Source organism: Vicia villosa, linkage group LG5 (assembly GCF_029867415.1).
Source record: "Vicia villosa cultivar HV-30 ecotype Madison, WI linkage group LG5, Vvil1.0, whole genome shotgun sequence".
Lineage (NCBI taxonomy): Eukaryota > Viridiplantae > Streptophyta > Magnoliopsida > Fabales > Fabaceae > Vicia > Vicia villosa.
The window spans coordinates 39159376-39176218 of NC_081184.1; the positions used below are offsets into that span (position 1 = coordinate 39159376).

At 33.5% G+C, this 16843-nt stretch overlaps 1 protein-coding gene and 1 pseudogene across 2 annotated transcripts; one reads left to right on the forward strand and one right to left on the reverse strand.

Annotated features, from left to right (window-relative positions):
* Positions 1-3936: 3936 nt before the first annotated feature.
* LOC131606536 (protein SAR DEFICIENT 1-like) lies at positions 3937-6097 on the forward strand. Of its 2 annotated transcripts, none has more exons than XM_058878746.1 (7): positions 3937-4099; positions 4240-4315; positions 4412-4973; positions 5092-5252; positions 5371-5568; positions 5664-5766; positions 5865-6097. In XM_058878746.1, the coding sequence occupies exons 1-7, from the start codon at positions 4017-4019 to the stop codon at positions 6044-6046; spliced, it is 1365 nt and encodes a 454-aa protein (XP_058734729.1). In that variant the 5' UTR covers positions 3937-4016; the 3' UTR covers positions 6047-6097. The 2 variants fall into 2 exon arrangements, with proteins under 2 accessions (XP_058734729.1, XP_058734730.1); XM_058878747.1 differs by having other exon boundaries at positions 3939-4099; positions 5667-5766.
* An 8025-nt stretch (positions 6098-14122) lies between these two features.
* LOC131606537 (protein SAR DEFICIENT 1-like) lies at positions 14123-16613 on the reverse strand (annotated as a pseudogene).
* Positions 16614-16843: the final 230 nt, after the last annotated feature.

The following is a 16843-nucleotide window of genomic DNA, read 5'->3' on the forward strand; positions in this document are numbered from 1 at the left end:
ACCTGGTTTAAGCATCAAGTCTTGGAATGTAGACCTTCTTCCCGTCATGTGTCGCGAGCACCCAGAGTCCAGGTACCATGACATTTTGCTTTCTGTCCTCTTTGCCGCCAAGGATATCTGCAACAGAAATTATCTTCTCCTTAGGTACCCACAATTTCTTGGGTCCTTTCTTGTTAGTTCTCCTCAAGTTCTGATTGAACTTGGGTTTAGCAAAATATTTAGCAGGAGGAACAGTATGATACTTCTTATTCTGAGTTCCATGATATTTCTTAGGTTGTGTCACATGCTTCTTGGTGTGTGTTATGTGAAAACTTTGTGCATGTGATGTGTGCTTAATATCATGGGAGTGGCCAAATTTAAATTGGTTATACAGAGGCTTGTACGATATTTTCATATCATCCACAGATTCAAGCTTGTATGGGATTTCACCCTCATAACCAATGCCAACTCTCTTGTTCCCAGACACAGCATATATCATAGAAGCTAGCTGACTTCTGCCAATACTTCTAGATAAGAACTTCCTGAAACTTAAATCATATTCTTTCAGAATATGATTCAGACTGGGAGTGGATTTTTCTGAATCAGAAGGAGATCCAACATTATTGGATAATTTTAAAACTTTTTATTTTAATTCAGAATTTTCCAACTCAAGCTTCTTAGTTTCAAATTCAAATTGCTTTTTCAGCTTTTTGTATTTGATACTAAGATGAGCTTTTAATTCAAGAAGCTCTGTTAGACTGGAAACTAACTCTTCTCTAGATAGTTCAGAAAATACCTCTTCAGAATCTGATTCTGATGTAGATTCTGATCGATCTTCTTCTGTCGCCATCAGCGCAAAGTTTGCCTGCTCTCCTTCAGAATCTGATCCTGATTCTGACTCAGAATCATCCCATGTTGCCATAAGACCTTTCTTCTTATGAAACTTCTTCTTGGGATTCTCCTTCTGAAGTTTCGGACACTCATTCTTGTAATGTCCAGGCTCATTGCACTCATAGCAGACAACCTTCTTCTTGTCAGATCTTCTGTCACCAGAAGATTCTCCTCGTTCAAATTTCTTTGAACTTCTGAAGCCTCTGAACTTCCTTTGCTTGCTCTTCCAGAGTTGGTTTACCCTTCTGGAGATCATGGACAGTTCATCTTCTTCTTCAGATTCTGATTCTTCAGGATCTTCTTCTCTAGCCTGAAAAGCGTTAGTGCATTTTTTAACATTAGATTTTAATGCAATAGACTTACCTTTCTTCTGAGGCTCGTTTGCGTCCAGCTCTATTTCATGGCTTCTCAAGGCACTGATAAGCTCTTCCAAAGAAACTTCATTCAGATTCTTGGCAATCTTGAATGCTGTTACCATTGGACCCCATCTTCTGGGTAAGCTTCTGATAATCTTCTTTACATGATCAGCCTTGGTGTAGCCTTTATCCAGAACTCTCAATCCAGCAGTTAGAGTTTGAAATCTTGAGAACATCTTCTCAATATCTTCATCATCCTCCATCTTGAAGGCTTCATATTTCTGGATTAGAGCAAGAGCTTTGGTCTCCTTGACTTGAGCATTTCCTTCATGAGTCATCTTCAAGGATTCATATATGTCATGGGCCGTTTCCCTGTTAGATATCTTCTCATACTCAGCATGAGAGATAGCATTCAGCAAAACAGTCCTGCATTTGTGATGATTTTTGAAATCTTTCTTTTGATCATCAGTCATTTTGCTTCTCGTGAGCCTTACACCAGTAGCTTTAACAGGATGTTTGTAACCATCCAACAGAAGATCCCATAGATCAGCATCTAGACCAAGAAAGTAACTTTCCAGTTTATCTTTCCAGTATTCAAAGTTTTCACCATCAAATACTGGTGGTCTAGTATAACCATTGTTACCATTGTATTGCTCAGCAGAGCCAGATGTAGATGCAGCTGGATTTGTTGGAACTTCACCAGCCATCTTTTACTGAAGCGTTTTTCTCTTCCTGAATCTTTTCTAAACATGGTTAAGTGCTTGCACCTTAGAACCGGCGCTCTGATGCCAATTGAAGGATAGAAAAACACTTAGAAAAGGGGGGGTTTGAATAAGTGTAGTCTTAAAAACTTGAACGATAAAAATAAATTGCACAGTTATTTTTATCCTGGTTCGTTGTTAACTAAACTACTCCAGTCCACCCCCGCGGAGTGATTTACCTCACCTGAGGATTTAATCCACTAATCGTAACAGATTACAATGGTTTTCCACTTAGTCCGCGACTAAGTCTTCTAGAGTATCCTGATCACAACCTGATCACTCTAGGAACAAATGCTTAGACACAAGCTAAGACTTTCTTAGAGTATCCTGACCACCACGTGATCACTCTAATTACAACTGCTTAGACACAAGTTAAGACTTCCTAGAGTATTCTGATCAACACTTGATCACTCTAGTTACTTATAAATTAATGTAATCAAATAAGAGTTTTACAATACTTCTAAAAAGCTATAATCACAACAGTGATATATCTCTTAACGTTTAAGCTTAATCTCACTAATATATTACAACAGCAATGTAGTGAGCTTTGATGAAGATGAAGTTTTCTGAGCTTTGAGTTAGAACAGCGTTTCAGCAAGTTTTTCAGAATTGGTTCTTTCAAAATCGTCAACCTTGCTTCTCATCAGAACTTCATATATATAGGCGCTTGAGAAGATGACCGTTGGGAGCATTTAATGCTTTGCGTGTTCCGTACAGCTTTACATTTAATGTTTCACGCTTTTGTCAACTACCTCGAGCCTTGTTCACGCTGTGCCTACTGACGTTGCCTTTAATAGCTTCCAACGTTCCTTTTGTCAGTCAGTGTAGCCTGCCACTTGTACTTTCTTCTGATCTGATGTTTGTGAATAGAATATTTGAATATCATCAGAGTCAAACAGCTTGGTGCATAGCATCTTCTTATCTTCTGACCTTGAAGTGCTTCTGAGCGTGATACCATGAGAACTTCAGTGCTTCTGCTTCTGATCTCAAGTTCTTCTGATGCTTCCATAGACCCATGTTCTGATTCTGCCTTGACCATCTTCTGATGTCTTGCCAGACCATGTTCTGATGTTGCATGCTGAACCTTCTGAGACAAAGCTTCTGAGCGCTGATTTGTGCATACTCTTTATATATTTCCTGAAATGGAAATTGCAATGTATTAGAGTACCACATTATCTCACACAAAATTCATATCCTTGTTATCATCAAAACTAAGAATATTGATCAGAACAAATCTTGTTCTAACACATCAAACCTGTGCCGATAATTCTGGAATTGCGTTTGAGAATCGCTTCCGAAATAAGCACGTTTTGGCGTTTTTCCTTTTCATGATAAGCAATTTTCCTCGATTTGAACATGATGTGTTTCACGTTTCCGCTTCTGTTCCTGTTTCCATTTTCCACGATTCGAACAGAAGTTGTTCTGTTTCGAGAGGGAAAAAAGCGTCCAAAAATACATAATCGTAGAGAATGAAGATAGTGGAGAACGCGAAAAAAACACTGAAAGAAAATTACATTTTGTAATTTAAATTAAGTTATGAGTTTTTAGTTGATTTGTATTTTTTTTGGAAAAATGATAATTTTTATCTTTATATATAAAAAAATTTAACAAAATAGAAAATAGTTTTTAAAAAAAGTTAAGTATTGTGTTTTAGTGAAAATAATAATTTTATAATTTATATTAAAATATTATTTGTTTAGAATATAAAACTGTTCAATAAATTTCAATGAAATAAAATATAAGTGTAGGTAAATGTCTTATAAGTGTAGGTAAAAGTAATATTTAGTGACAAAAATCAAGACATCACTAAATATGGGTGTCACAATAGGTCACTTTTCTTGTAGTGATTCTAACTATAGCTACTTGCTTGGCTATTTCTACCAACCTTCCAAGAACCTTCTTCTTTTCCCATATAAATTCTCAAATCCTCTCATTCTCCTTTTCATTCATCTAAAGTAACTTTTTCACTTCAACATTTTCTTATACACCAACATAACATATCCAAACAGGTCCTAGATTCTTCATCAAAATGGCTTCAAAACGTCTTTTGGATGATTCTGATCAAGACAAACACAAACGTATCAGAACTACAACAACACCTTCTTTAGCTTCGTATGTTTTTATTTCTTAAATCAATTTTCTTTGCTTAATGTTCTTAATCATTATTTATGATCCAACTATATTTATATAGCTTAATTATTAAATGTTGCATATTAAATTAATATTAATTACTCTCAATTCTCATGTAACAGTGTAATGGGAGAAATTGTTATGGTGAGAAATATGCAAAACCTTTTCTCTGGCTTGGAACCATTACTTAGAAGAGTGGTGAGTAACAATTCAACTTTTACTATTTTTTACAAATGAAGTTATTATCAACTATATTTTTAATTAAATTTATCCACGCGCCCTTAATATGATCAGGTGAACGAAGAAGTGGAACGAGCAATGAGACAATGTTATCCATCGCGATCGATGATAACAAAGTCACCTTCATTGAGACTTCAAGCAATGGAACATCCATCAAGTTTTCAATTCATTTTCAAAAAGAAGCTTCCTCTTTCAATATTCACAGGTAGTAGATTACTAGACATGGATGAAAACTCAATCAATGTCATTCTTGTTGACAAAAGCAATGGCCAAAATGTTGCTACAAGTCTACCTCACCCAATCAAGATAGAAATTGTAGTTCTTGATGGAGACTTTCCATCTAGTGAAAAGGAATCATCATGGACTAGTGAAGAATTCAATAGTAATATTGTGAAAGAAAGAACCGGGAAGAGACCATTGCTTACGGGAGAACTGAATCTTACTATGAGAGACGGAATTGCACCGATTGGAGATATTGAGTTCACCGATAATTCGAGCTGGATTCGTAGCAGAAAGTTTAGAATTGGTGTTAGAATTACTCAAGGGACTAATCAAAATGTTCGAATTCGTGAAGGCATGACCGAACCTTTTGTTGTTAAGGATCATCGCGGTGAATGTGAGTTTTCTTTCTTTCCTTTTAATTAGTAGTTAGTTGGCAACATGTTTCAATTTGTTTAGTTTATCTTGAGGTTAAGATATATAATTAATTAATTTTTTTTTGGATACAAATGAAGTGTACAAGAAACACCATCCACCAAGTCTAAATGATAAAGTGTGGCGTTTAGAGAAGATTGGAAAAGACGGAGCTTTTCACAAAAAATTGACTTCAGCAAAGATCACAACAGTTCAAGAGTTTCTCAAATTATCTGTAGTTGATCCTCATAGACTAAGAAAGGTACATACATATACAATACACCCTCTATAAACTCAAAAACATATCATTAATGTTAAATAAATGATTAACAATTTTTATAGTAAATAAGCTAATGATGTTTATATGATTTTGGAACCAGATATTAGGCATTGGAATGTCAGAGAAAATGTGGGATGCAACAATGAAACATGCAAAGACTTGTGTAATGGGAAACAAACTTTATGTCTACCGTGGTCCTCAACTTACCATTTATCTGAATGCCATATGTCAAATGGTTAGAGCTTATAACATCAATGGCCAAACCATTCCCAACAGAGACATTAGCAACATCAACAAGGTACATTTATTTTTATTCATACTAAAAATGTATATATTTGTTCTATCACTTTAATTACTTGGCATTGATTTTTAACCTATAGTCTATTTCATTAGCAGAACTACATGCAAAATTATGTGAGAGAAGCATATGATAGATGGAATGAGTTGGAAGAAATTGAAGAAGCTTTGAATGATAATGTTGCTTTGTTAACTCAAGGTATGTTCTATCAATCAATTTGTTGCCTCTATGTGACTATGCAAAGTTATTTGACAATATTATTATAATAAATTGTTTTGTTGAATCTCACTCTATAGGTGAAAGTGTGGAACGATTTCAAAACAATAATCATCAAGCATCATATGAGGAGAATGACTTTTTTGTTGATAAATCTGGTTGCATAGAATGGTCACCATTTGCCACGTCATCGTTGTTGAATGGAATAGCTTATAGCTTCTCGGGAGCAATCATTGATGATGGAACCTTAAGGTGGCATTAGAAAAAAAATTGTAATTTGACTTTCATATATATAAGGGACTAGTTGAGATGAAATTGAAAGAGCAATGTTTTGCTAGGTATAATATGTCAAGTGAAAGAAAGTACTTAATTATGAGGACTTGAACGTTGGTTTTATTATTCTTAACATATGAAATAGCTGTCTATTACTATAAAAAATAAAATAAAAGTCTTGTTATATAATTTTTCTTGGTGGTCTTGATACAAATTCTAAAACACATAATAAAATATTAGAGTTTGACCTAACTCATCCTTACAAAACCGGTTGGTAAGGTGAGGAGTGTCTCTCTATATATATTCTTTCAATGCTTTATCTCCAACCAATGTGGAACTTTTTAGGATTTTCCTAATATAGAAATATAATGTGTGTGCAATTGGTACATTACATGATCTATCCTACATGTGTGGAGTTGTTGGGATTGCTTGATTCACAAGTTAGTGGATATAAGAAAGAATGATAAAGTTTAACGAGGTACAAGATGTAATTAAGGAAAGAGGATTGATATTAATGACCTAGATGAATTACAACTATAGGCGGGAGTTTAAATAGAGAGAAAAATAATTAATTAGTTTGTAATAATTTATTTGTGTTGCAAGTCACTTACTTTCAACATCATCAAAATGCCACTAAATCTAAAGTAAAATGTCAATACTCGTCCTAATTTAAATTACCTAGCCTTCTCATTACCATGAAGCCTTTGAAATATTCAAACCTTTCTTTATTCAATGGTTTGGGTAGAGTATCTCCAAGTTGTAACTTAATTTTGCAATATACAATCTTCAATCTATCCTAGCTAACTTGATCTCTTAAAAACAGATAATCTATTTCTAGATTTGTTTCTTCAATGACTCATTGAATGATTACCCAAATTAATTGTTGATTTATTGTTAACTAACAACTTGATCATCACAACTTCACTAAACTCCAATTCTTCTAACAATATTTTCATCCACAATGCTTCGCAAGTTTCATAAGAGGTCGAAGCATATTCTGCCTCACAATATGATAGGATCGTTATTTCTTGTTTCTCTGAGCTCCATGAATATTCTTACCAAGCCAACAATATCACAAATGTTTGGTCTAGTGTTTTATATATATCCTAGCAGGTCAATATCTCCTTATACAAGGTTGCATATACAAGTTTATCATTTGTGCCCTTCTTCAACTGTATACATGTTTTCATAGGAGTAATTGCATGGTTGAAGTTTCTCATCTCGAATTTCTCTAACTCACTAATTTTGTATGAGCTTTAGCTTATAGACCTTTTACATCTATAGTTCTCTTTCTTTAGTAATTAACCAGCTCTCATATCTAATTCTTCTCAATCAAGTCTAATTCTTCTCAATTTTCTTGATTCTTCCTTCATAGTTTCTTATTAATTTTCATCTTTCAATGCTTGATTAAGGTCAATTGGCTCATATTTAGCCATCATGACTTCTTCAACCGAGTCACAATCCACATATATATCTTAGTTTTGAAATATTTCATAGTCAATTAGTCTAACTGATTGAATTATAGTCCTAGTTGATCTCACCACCTCTTATTCTTGTACAACTTCCCCTACATGATCTTCTTGCAATGTTGTACAAATATTTAATAAGTTTGCATCATTCTGCATTTGATTATTTAAAGCTTTCAGGCATGTTCACCATTTTTTCATCAAATTTTACATCTCTACATATTACCATATTATTCTTACTAGGTTTGAATAGTTTGTAAACATGTGTTGAATGATGACATATCATGATCAATACGTGACATTTATCATCTAACTTTGTTCTTTAGTATTAAAGTACATATCTGAAGCAAAGTGAGCCAAAAATTCTAAAATGTGAAACACTTGGCTTTAGAGCTATCTAAGATGTGTGTAGCAACCTGCCCTAAAATTGAAAGGTTTAGAGTCGCCACCTATTCTGAAGGGCGAATAGGAAACCCTACGCAGTATAGAGATCAGGGTAAGATACTATATTCAGGTCGAGGGAAGGTGTTAGGCACCCTCAACCCTTTCCTAAAGGTTAACATTGCAAAGATAAGGGTTATGGCAAAAAATAAAGAAAGGTGGCAGAAAGTTAATAGGGTTAAAGCTTAATTATGGACATGATTAAGATTTGGAGGAGGGGGACTCGCCTTGTTGCCAAGTGCCTACGTACCTCCTTAGGGAGGATCAGAGTCTACGTAGTTCGGGGACAGGATTGTACGCCTTAGAATTTGATTTGAATGGTTTGAAATTGTTTTGAGGCTTTTTGAATGGCCTATCGTAGTTTTTTTGAATGAGGATGAAAATCCGAAGTTTGATTTGAAGTGTTTTATGATTTGGGCGTACAACCCTGATTTGATTTAGCACTATTAACCGCAACGATCAATAGATTCAATCGCCATAGTTAACAGATTTGAAGTTGTATCGTTACCAATTTTAATCAATTGATTTGATTATTACTGATAACGAATTATGATATTTTTTAATAATTATGAATTGATTTGCATTGTTACCCCTCGCAATCGATTGATTCGATTAAAAAGAATAACAAATTTGAAGTATGGAAAATAGAAAGGTTAATCACCGCGACTAATAAGATAGTCAAAACCATTTAACCAAATAGGAATTAATCGCATTTTAATTAAATAATCATTTTAATTAAAATTATCATTGACCATAGCGATTAATTGATTTAATCGGAACGAACAACGAATTAAAATTTTAATATAAATATTATATACTAATTCATTTAAAAAAAATAATTATTATATAATAAATAACATATTAAAAAATATTTTAATTTAAATAAACAAATAATCAAAATTATTTAAAATTATTAGAGGTTATGATTATGTGTAGCTGCTATTAGGGTATATAGTATGGGTACTTAATCTGGGGCGTTGAATCAAGCTGAGTGGTGATTTAATGGTTCAGATCAGAAGGGCTTATGATGAGTCCTATGATGATGCACACACCGGATCCAGAGTTAGAAATTTCAGAAAAATAATATGTTGGAGGGAGGGTTCGAACCTGTGACCCTCCACTCCAATACGCGTTTCTCCACCAACCCATCTACCATTCATGTTTGTTTACAACGCGCGCCCATGTCAATATATCAAATGCGCCATTACCAAAGAGACAAACGCGCGCGAAGTTTTAAAAGACCCAATGGCACGTTGCCACATATTCATCTTCTTCATGAAGATCTGTAACATTCAGAGAAATAGCTACGAAGTAGCTACGCTTCGTTCGTAGCAAACAAGAACCTGGAAAAATAACGAATCGAGCCCCTGTGTATATAAACTTTTCGCACCTATTCATAAAGCCTCGTCTAAACCATACGAATTCAACCCTATGCTTTATTTAACCTAATTTCCCCTTTATCAGAAAACCCCAAATTCTGACCAAGAACCCTAGCTTGGCCGTTAATGGCAGAATACGACCGGACCACGCAAACTCCAATTAGATTACCCAGAAACATTCACAGTTACCACCCAAAGCATAATACACATACAATTTAACACATGAATGCCATAATTATGCTAATCGAGACAAGATTTAGAAGGACCTACCTCAGCTTATAGGAGGTAATTCTGGGGTTGCTGATGATGCGTAATGATCCCCACACGTTCAGAATCGCTTGAGGAACGTTTTGAAACCTTTAGATTTTGTTGAGAGTCACTAATTCCTTGAAACCGAAATCTCAATTTCTTGAAGATTTTTGTGTTCTCCAAAGCTTTCTCTGCCCAGAATTTCGTCCCCTACTCCATTGCATTGTATTATATATTTATAGAGGCACCAATTAGGTCAAGAAAATAGTCCAAAGGCCTCCTAAATCCAATCTTGCAAAATTTGAGAAATTCACTTTACTCTTGAATGAAAACTTGCTATATTTGAACCAATATTGTATCAATTCCTTCCTTAATCAATAATCCACGAAAATATCTTATATTTAGCCATAAATGTTGATTGGAAGTGGTTTATGTGAGTATTTTTGACATAATATTTGATTCTCTTCAATTATATCATTTTATATCATTTTTAAATAAAATAAAAAATCATATAAAATAAAATAAAAGGTGAAATTCGTGGCTTATGGTTTGGGCATCTTGTGGATCAAGTTTGAGTTATAAAACATAGGCCCATTTGCAAAATATTCCAATTTGAACCCTCTTTACTTCACATTTTGCTTCCAAAAATTGCCCAACTTTGACAAGTCATATCTTCTTCAATTTTTGAGCTATGAAGGAGTTCTAATACTCTTTGGAAACCTCAAGAGGTCCTCTACAAGCCACTTTGGAATATATCTTTCATTTGGAGCTTTTATTTTGATCATATCCTCTTTGGAAGAAAACTGCTTTTGAAGGATGCTTGAAAATGACCTGTAATCTTTTGCACTGTATCTCTCAAATGAATCATTTCTAGCCCTGGCTTGTGAGAGGCAAAGTTGTAGAGAATCCAATTTCCTTCAAAATAGGCTTTGAGTGGGGAATTTTTGATGTTCCATGTGAAAGGTATGCCCAGTCAAAGTTGGGTTGACTTTCTCCTAAGAAACCCTAATTTGAACCTTTTTGTATTCGTTCATCTCTGAGTTTCTATTAATGGAATCATGATCAATCTTTGATCAAATGATGGTTATGCTTCATATACTTGATGTTGACCAAAATTGGGAGGCTTTGACTATGCTCTGATTATGGTTGACTTTTAGGTCAAACCAGTTGACTGTGGATCATCTGAACTTTTGAGTAAGTAATCTTTGGAACTGAACCTTGAACTTTGAATCATTGTAACTGGAATATGGAGGGCAAATTTTGGGGTATGACAATGTGCATTGTTCATGAACTTCTTTTTTGAGCATCTATTGATGATATGTAATGCAATTGAGGTTTCTTCCCCCCAAAATTATTTTGGGTGTGGAACATATGATATATATTGATTGGGAATAAAATGAATTGGGTTCTTGCATGACCTTTTATTTAGCATCTAATTTTTAATTTACTCTGACATTACATGACATAACGATGAAAATATTTATTTTTTAGGTAGGGAAACATGTTCACTGCTATTTTAGTAAACAATCACGAGTTTAATTCATTTAAGAGATTAACTCAAAAAATCTCGGAGATATATTATGTAAAGGGGATTTAGTGAGAAAATGTGTTTGTTTTGGATTTATAACGCTTGAATAATAAACAACTGGAACCAATAATAAATTTTGGGTAAAGATAATAGACAGGACACAAAGTTAATGAAGTAAATAACATTTAAAGTAAAAGCTTTGAATATAAAAGATTTGCAGAGATTTTAAAAGGGGTGGACGCACACTCACATATTTCACAAACTATTTCGCTCGAGGATTTGGGTACTTTAGTTCTATAGATAATCTGTGAGAATTTGCGACCCGACTTGTTGTATTTCACCGCTACATGACTACAATGCATAACCTTGCATTATATAATGTTAAAAACAAAATTGTCAACAACAGTTAAATCCTAAAGATCTGACACGCATCCCACTACTTAGGTCTTCATAGTCTAACTTGTCTCCACACGTCTTCAAGGGTATAAATGTCGAGAAAAACAATATCATGTTGATACCTATGTCGATAACTGCTTCAATCTTCCCAACTACCTAAAAGATTACATGTTTTAGTTCCATAGCACTTGTCGAAACATATCTTCACTTAATTGCCTTTTAGACTTAGAAAATATATTAAGTCCTTGATAACTGGGGACCTTGTCGAATCCAATCGTCCTGTTGAAAAACCCTTTTTGAGATTCATGAAATGTTTTAAAGAGAGAGTGAACCTAATCTTGTGGATTTTTTCTTGAGAATCTTCCAAACCATGTATGTTCCCCACACTTCGTCAAACGTTTTTGGTCGACGTGGATGATAAATCGAAGTCTTTTCAGTCAAGACTTTCTAACACTTAGCATTTTTTAACATGGCTATCAACATTCGTCGTTGACTTTTCTCCAGATAAAATTCCTAGGAAAACAAAAGCATATTTTGTTCTCTTGTCTAACCAGGTAAGAGTTGTGGATCGATTGGAGTCAGGTTTCATACCCACTAGGGTTGGTGTTTAACTTTGTGCTCACTCTCTAACATGACTTAGTTACTTTGGTTCTAGGAATTGGTTCAAGGTTAATGCTTATCTGACTCTTCTTATTCTAGATTCGTGGTCTTATTAGGGTTACAATACTCCACCCTCACCAATCACGAGACCTGGTACTGGTGAATGTGGATCTATTTTGTTAACAGTGAGCCATATGTTGTTAAACTTCTCATTGAGTTTCCTTAGTTACTTTATAGTATTTTAATTGGACAAAAGAATCATTTTATTACTAGTGAAGATGAAATAGGTGTTGATCTCGAGTTGCTGAATTTTAATTACAAATTTTTTGTTGGGAAAATGTATCTAACATTTCTCTTCTTAATGTTTTGACTTTTATGAATCTGATTTGGATGTTGATGAAGATATGATTGATGCCACTTCCTTGTTTGGGTCTGTGAGAATCATATTCTGAAGTCTCTAATCCATGAAACCAAAACTCAACAGAAAATCATTTCCACATCCACTTCTAGAAAAGGCGTGTCTAAAGGACTCATCAAAATGTTGAGTCCTCAAGAAGTTGGTGCCTCCTCATCTCAGACTACAATTCTAGATGTTATTCCACTGGATCGGAATAAAGGTATGTCCAGTAATGAAGAAAAAGATAGTGACGAGGACGTGGATTAATCCGCTCCACATGATGATACTTCTACTCTGCCTCCGTAATTATCTCTATTAATTTGTTGGTTTGTTGCGCTGTTTGAGATTTTTTTTTATGTTCTAGTCCATTTTGGGTGTTTTTGCATTGACTAGTTTGTTATTTTTTTTACTAAGTTTTCTCATCTTTGCCTATTTTTAGGCAAATACATGGAGAATAAGCACATTCTATTTTTTGTAATGTATATTGGATGGATACTTGTTTTTGTTGCATAGATGAACGATTTTATATTTTTATTTGTATTCTTATCGGATATGCCTCTAATCTAGAAGAAGGTGTGTTAATCTTTTGTTTATTGTTTTGCCTAAAAATAGTCAATTAGGGAGTTTTCGATTACAAGTGATTGGTTCATTTTTGTAGGCAACTTGTTAAGCAAGATGTCTTGACTTATTGTAAGAAATCATGTCTCTGTTTGACAATGGCAAGTGTTACTCAACTGGTTGTGATCACTTAAGCATTAATTACAAAATTTGGTTATGTTTTAGTTCTTCTAGAAGTTTGCAAAGATTCATTACGAGAAAGTATTTTAATCTAAATCAGGTCAAATGTGATTTTTATTAAATCATATATCTAAATGAAGAAGATTTTTATTGATTATGATTTAATCATAATATTTGGATTTGGATTTACTTCAGAAGATTTAATTTGTTGTTTTTGGATTTAGCTTGTTTTTTTATTAAATTCTACTAGGTGTTTCTGCTTGATTGCATTGCTTGTTAAAAAATGGTTTTTCTTGTTTGAAGACTCGTCTGTTATGAAGAATTGTACATCATATTTTCAATTTAGTATAGTCTTCGTATTTTCTTGTGTAATACTCTATCTTAAGTCTTTCTTATTTTAGATTGATAGAATGTTTGATCTATAACTGTGATTTAAATTACTCCATATATAATTGTTTTCTTACAAAAAAAAATTGGAAGAGTATTTAAGTGAAAGTGAGGGGATCTCAGATTCATAGAAACCTGAATTGAAATCCACATGTATTTGTAAGAAAAAGACAATGAACTGAGAGAGTTTAAATGAGACAGACATGTAATATTGACTACTTGAATTAGTTAATTTCTTTTCATTTGGACTACAACCCTCCAGATGTTGGTGACGTGGTATGAAACTAAAATATCAATTATATGTATGACTTACCTTGTATTTTGTTTATCTTGTTCATCACTCTTTTTCGATCATATTGTGTCACACATTGTCTCAATATTATGCGAGACATCTTTTTACTAGCCACTGGCAGAATATTATTTTAATTAAAAAAAATATTACTTACAAATACGTTGTTCAAGTGTAAGATCATCAACATCGACTTATAGAGGATCGGTCTATGTATCAATACTTTATTTTTAATACTTTTCACATGCTTTTAATTAAAATATTGCTTTGTAATTGCTTTTCTGTTTTTCAAATTGTAATTGCTGAAATTTTGAATACACATATCAACACTGGCCAGTAAAGGCAGGTTTGCAAATTTTTTTGTGCAGAAGTTGAAGAAGACCCATATTTCACAACCTTAAAATGGGACTAGAAAATCACTATACCTAACTACAAAGAGAAAGACTAAAATGACCCCAACCTAGGCTAAACCATTTTTTTTTGGCCAACACTTAACACTAATTTGATTCTTCAAAATACTTATCATATTACCATCTTGAAGAGGAGGCTCCACCAATGACTGGTCCTGAGCTTGAAGGTGTTATATCACCACCATCTGATTGTGACTCTGAGAAGCTATAAGGCATTCCATTCATGAATGGTGACGTGGCAAATGGTGACCATTCTATACACCCTATTTCTGCATTATTATTATTAGCATTATTGTTTGCTAAATAATTTCCACCCTCTATACATTTATCACCAAAATACTGATGCTGATCATATCCTATGACTGATGCTCCATGATTATTATTGTTTTGAAATTGACTTGGTTCCAAATTCTCATTCAAACCTTCATCAATTTCCTCCAACTCATTCCATCTATTACATGCTTCTCTCACATAGTTTTGTATGTAGCTCTGTTAATGAAACAAATAAACTATAGGTTAAAAATCATATCTTAGTAAAATTATAGTAATGAAACAAACAAGGGAATTTTTTGTATAGTTAAATAAATGTACCTTGTTGATGTTGCTGATGTCTCTGTTGGGAATGGTTTGTCCATTCATGGTATAAGCTCTAACCATTTGACATATGGCATTCAGATAAATGGTAAACTGGGGCCCACGGTACACATATAGTTTGCTTCCCATTACACAAGTCTTTGCATGTTTCATTGTTACATCCCACATTTTCTCTGACATTGCAACGCCTAATATCTGAGTGCAAAATCATATAAACATTATTAGCTCATTTATTATAAATTTTAATAATTTACTTAACACTAATGATATTTTTATTGAGTTTAGAGAGAGTGTATTGTTTATGTACGTACCTTTCGGAGTCTTTGAGGATCAACTACAGATAATTTGAGAAACTCTTGGATTGTCGTGATCTTTGCTGTAGTCAATTTTTTGTGAAAAGCTCCGTCTTTTCCAATTTTCTCTAAACGCCATACTTCATCGTTTAGACTTGGTGGATGGTGCTTCTTGTACACTTCATTTGTATAAAAAATATATAATTAGTTTTATTTTTCAACAATCTTAAAATAAATTAAAAACAAATGAAAGTCATGTTACCAACTAACAATTGATTAATAGTTGTTATAACCTTTCTTAACTAAACGAAAGAAAAAAAACTCACATTCTCCGCGATGATCCTTAACAACAAAGGGTTCGGTCATGCCTACAGGATTCAAACATTTTGATTGCTCCCATGAGCAACTCGAACACCAAGTCTAAACTTTCTGCTACGAGTCCAACTTGAATTATCAATGAACTCAATATCTCCGATTGGTGCAATTCCGTCTCTCATAGTAAGATCAATTCTCCGGTAAGCAATGGTCTTTTCCCATTTCTTTCTTTCACAATATTACTATTGAATTCTTCACTAGTCCATGATGATTCCTTTTCACTAGATGGAAAATCTCCATCAAGAACTACAATTTCTATCTTGATTGGGTGAGGTAGACTTGTAGGAACATTTTGGTCATTGCTTTTGTCAACAAGAATGACATTGATTGAGTTTTCATCCATGTCTAGTAATCTACTACATGTGAATATTGAAAGTGGAAGCTTCTTTTTTAAAATGAATTGAAAACTTGATGGATGTTCCATTGCTTGAAGTCTCAATGAAGGTGACTTTGTTATCATCGATCGCGATGGATAACATTGTCTCATAGCTCGTTCCACTTCTTCGTTCACCTAATCATATTAAAAGCGCGTTTGTTACAACATTTTATTTAAGAAAAAGAAAGTAAAAAAGAAGTTCATTCAATTGTTAAAGATAAATTTAATTTAAGTATATTTGAATTGTTACTTACCACTCTTCTAAGTATTGTTCCAAGCCAGAGAAAAGGTTTTGCATGTTTTTCACCATAACAACTTCTCCTATTACACTGTTACATGAAAATTGAAAGTGATTAATATTAATATGCGACATTTAATAATTAAACTATATACATAAAGTTTGTTCATAAAAAATAATAAAGAATATTAAGCAAAGAGAATGATGAATGAATATTTAGGGTTGGTTTAAGGAATAAAAAACATACGAAGCAAAAGAAGGTGTTGTTGTAGTTCTGATACGTTTGTGTTTGTCTTGATCAGAATCATCCAAAAGACGTTTGCAAGCCATTTTGATGAAGAATAATTAGGACCTGTTTGGATGGAATGATTGTGTGTAAGAAAATGTTGAAGTGAAGAAGGTAGTTTAGATGAATGAAAAGGAGAATGAGAGGATTTGGGAATTTATATGGGAAAAGAAGAAGGTTCTTGGAATGTTGGTGGAAATAGCCAAGCAAATAACTAAAATTAGAAATTAGATTGCTTTAAATTTGATATAAGAGAGATGGAAAGACTTTGGACATAACAACCATCGTAAGTCAACTTGAATATTTATCAATTTCCTCATTGGAAAAATTATATGGTTACAAGG

Excerpts from the sequence above, each read along its gene's own strand:
- LOC131606536 (XM_058878746.1), top strand. The coding sequence starts at position 4,017 with ATGGCTTCAAAACGTCTTTTGGATGATTCTGATCAAGACAAACACAAA. Across the intron at positions 4,100-4,239 it reads ACAACACCTTCTTTAGCTTC|TGTAATGGGAGAAATTGTTA; the intron begins GTATGTTTTTAT and ends CTCATGTAACAG. Across the intron at positions 4,974-5,091 it reads TAAGGATCATCGCGGTGAAT|TGTACAAGAAACACCATCCA; the intron begins GTGAGTTTTCTT and ends ATACAAATGAAG.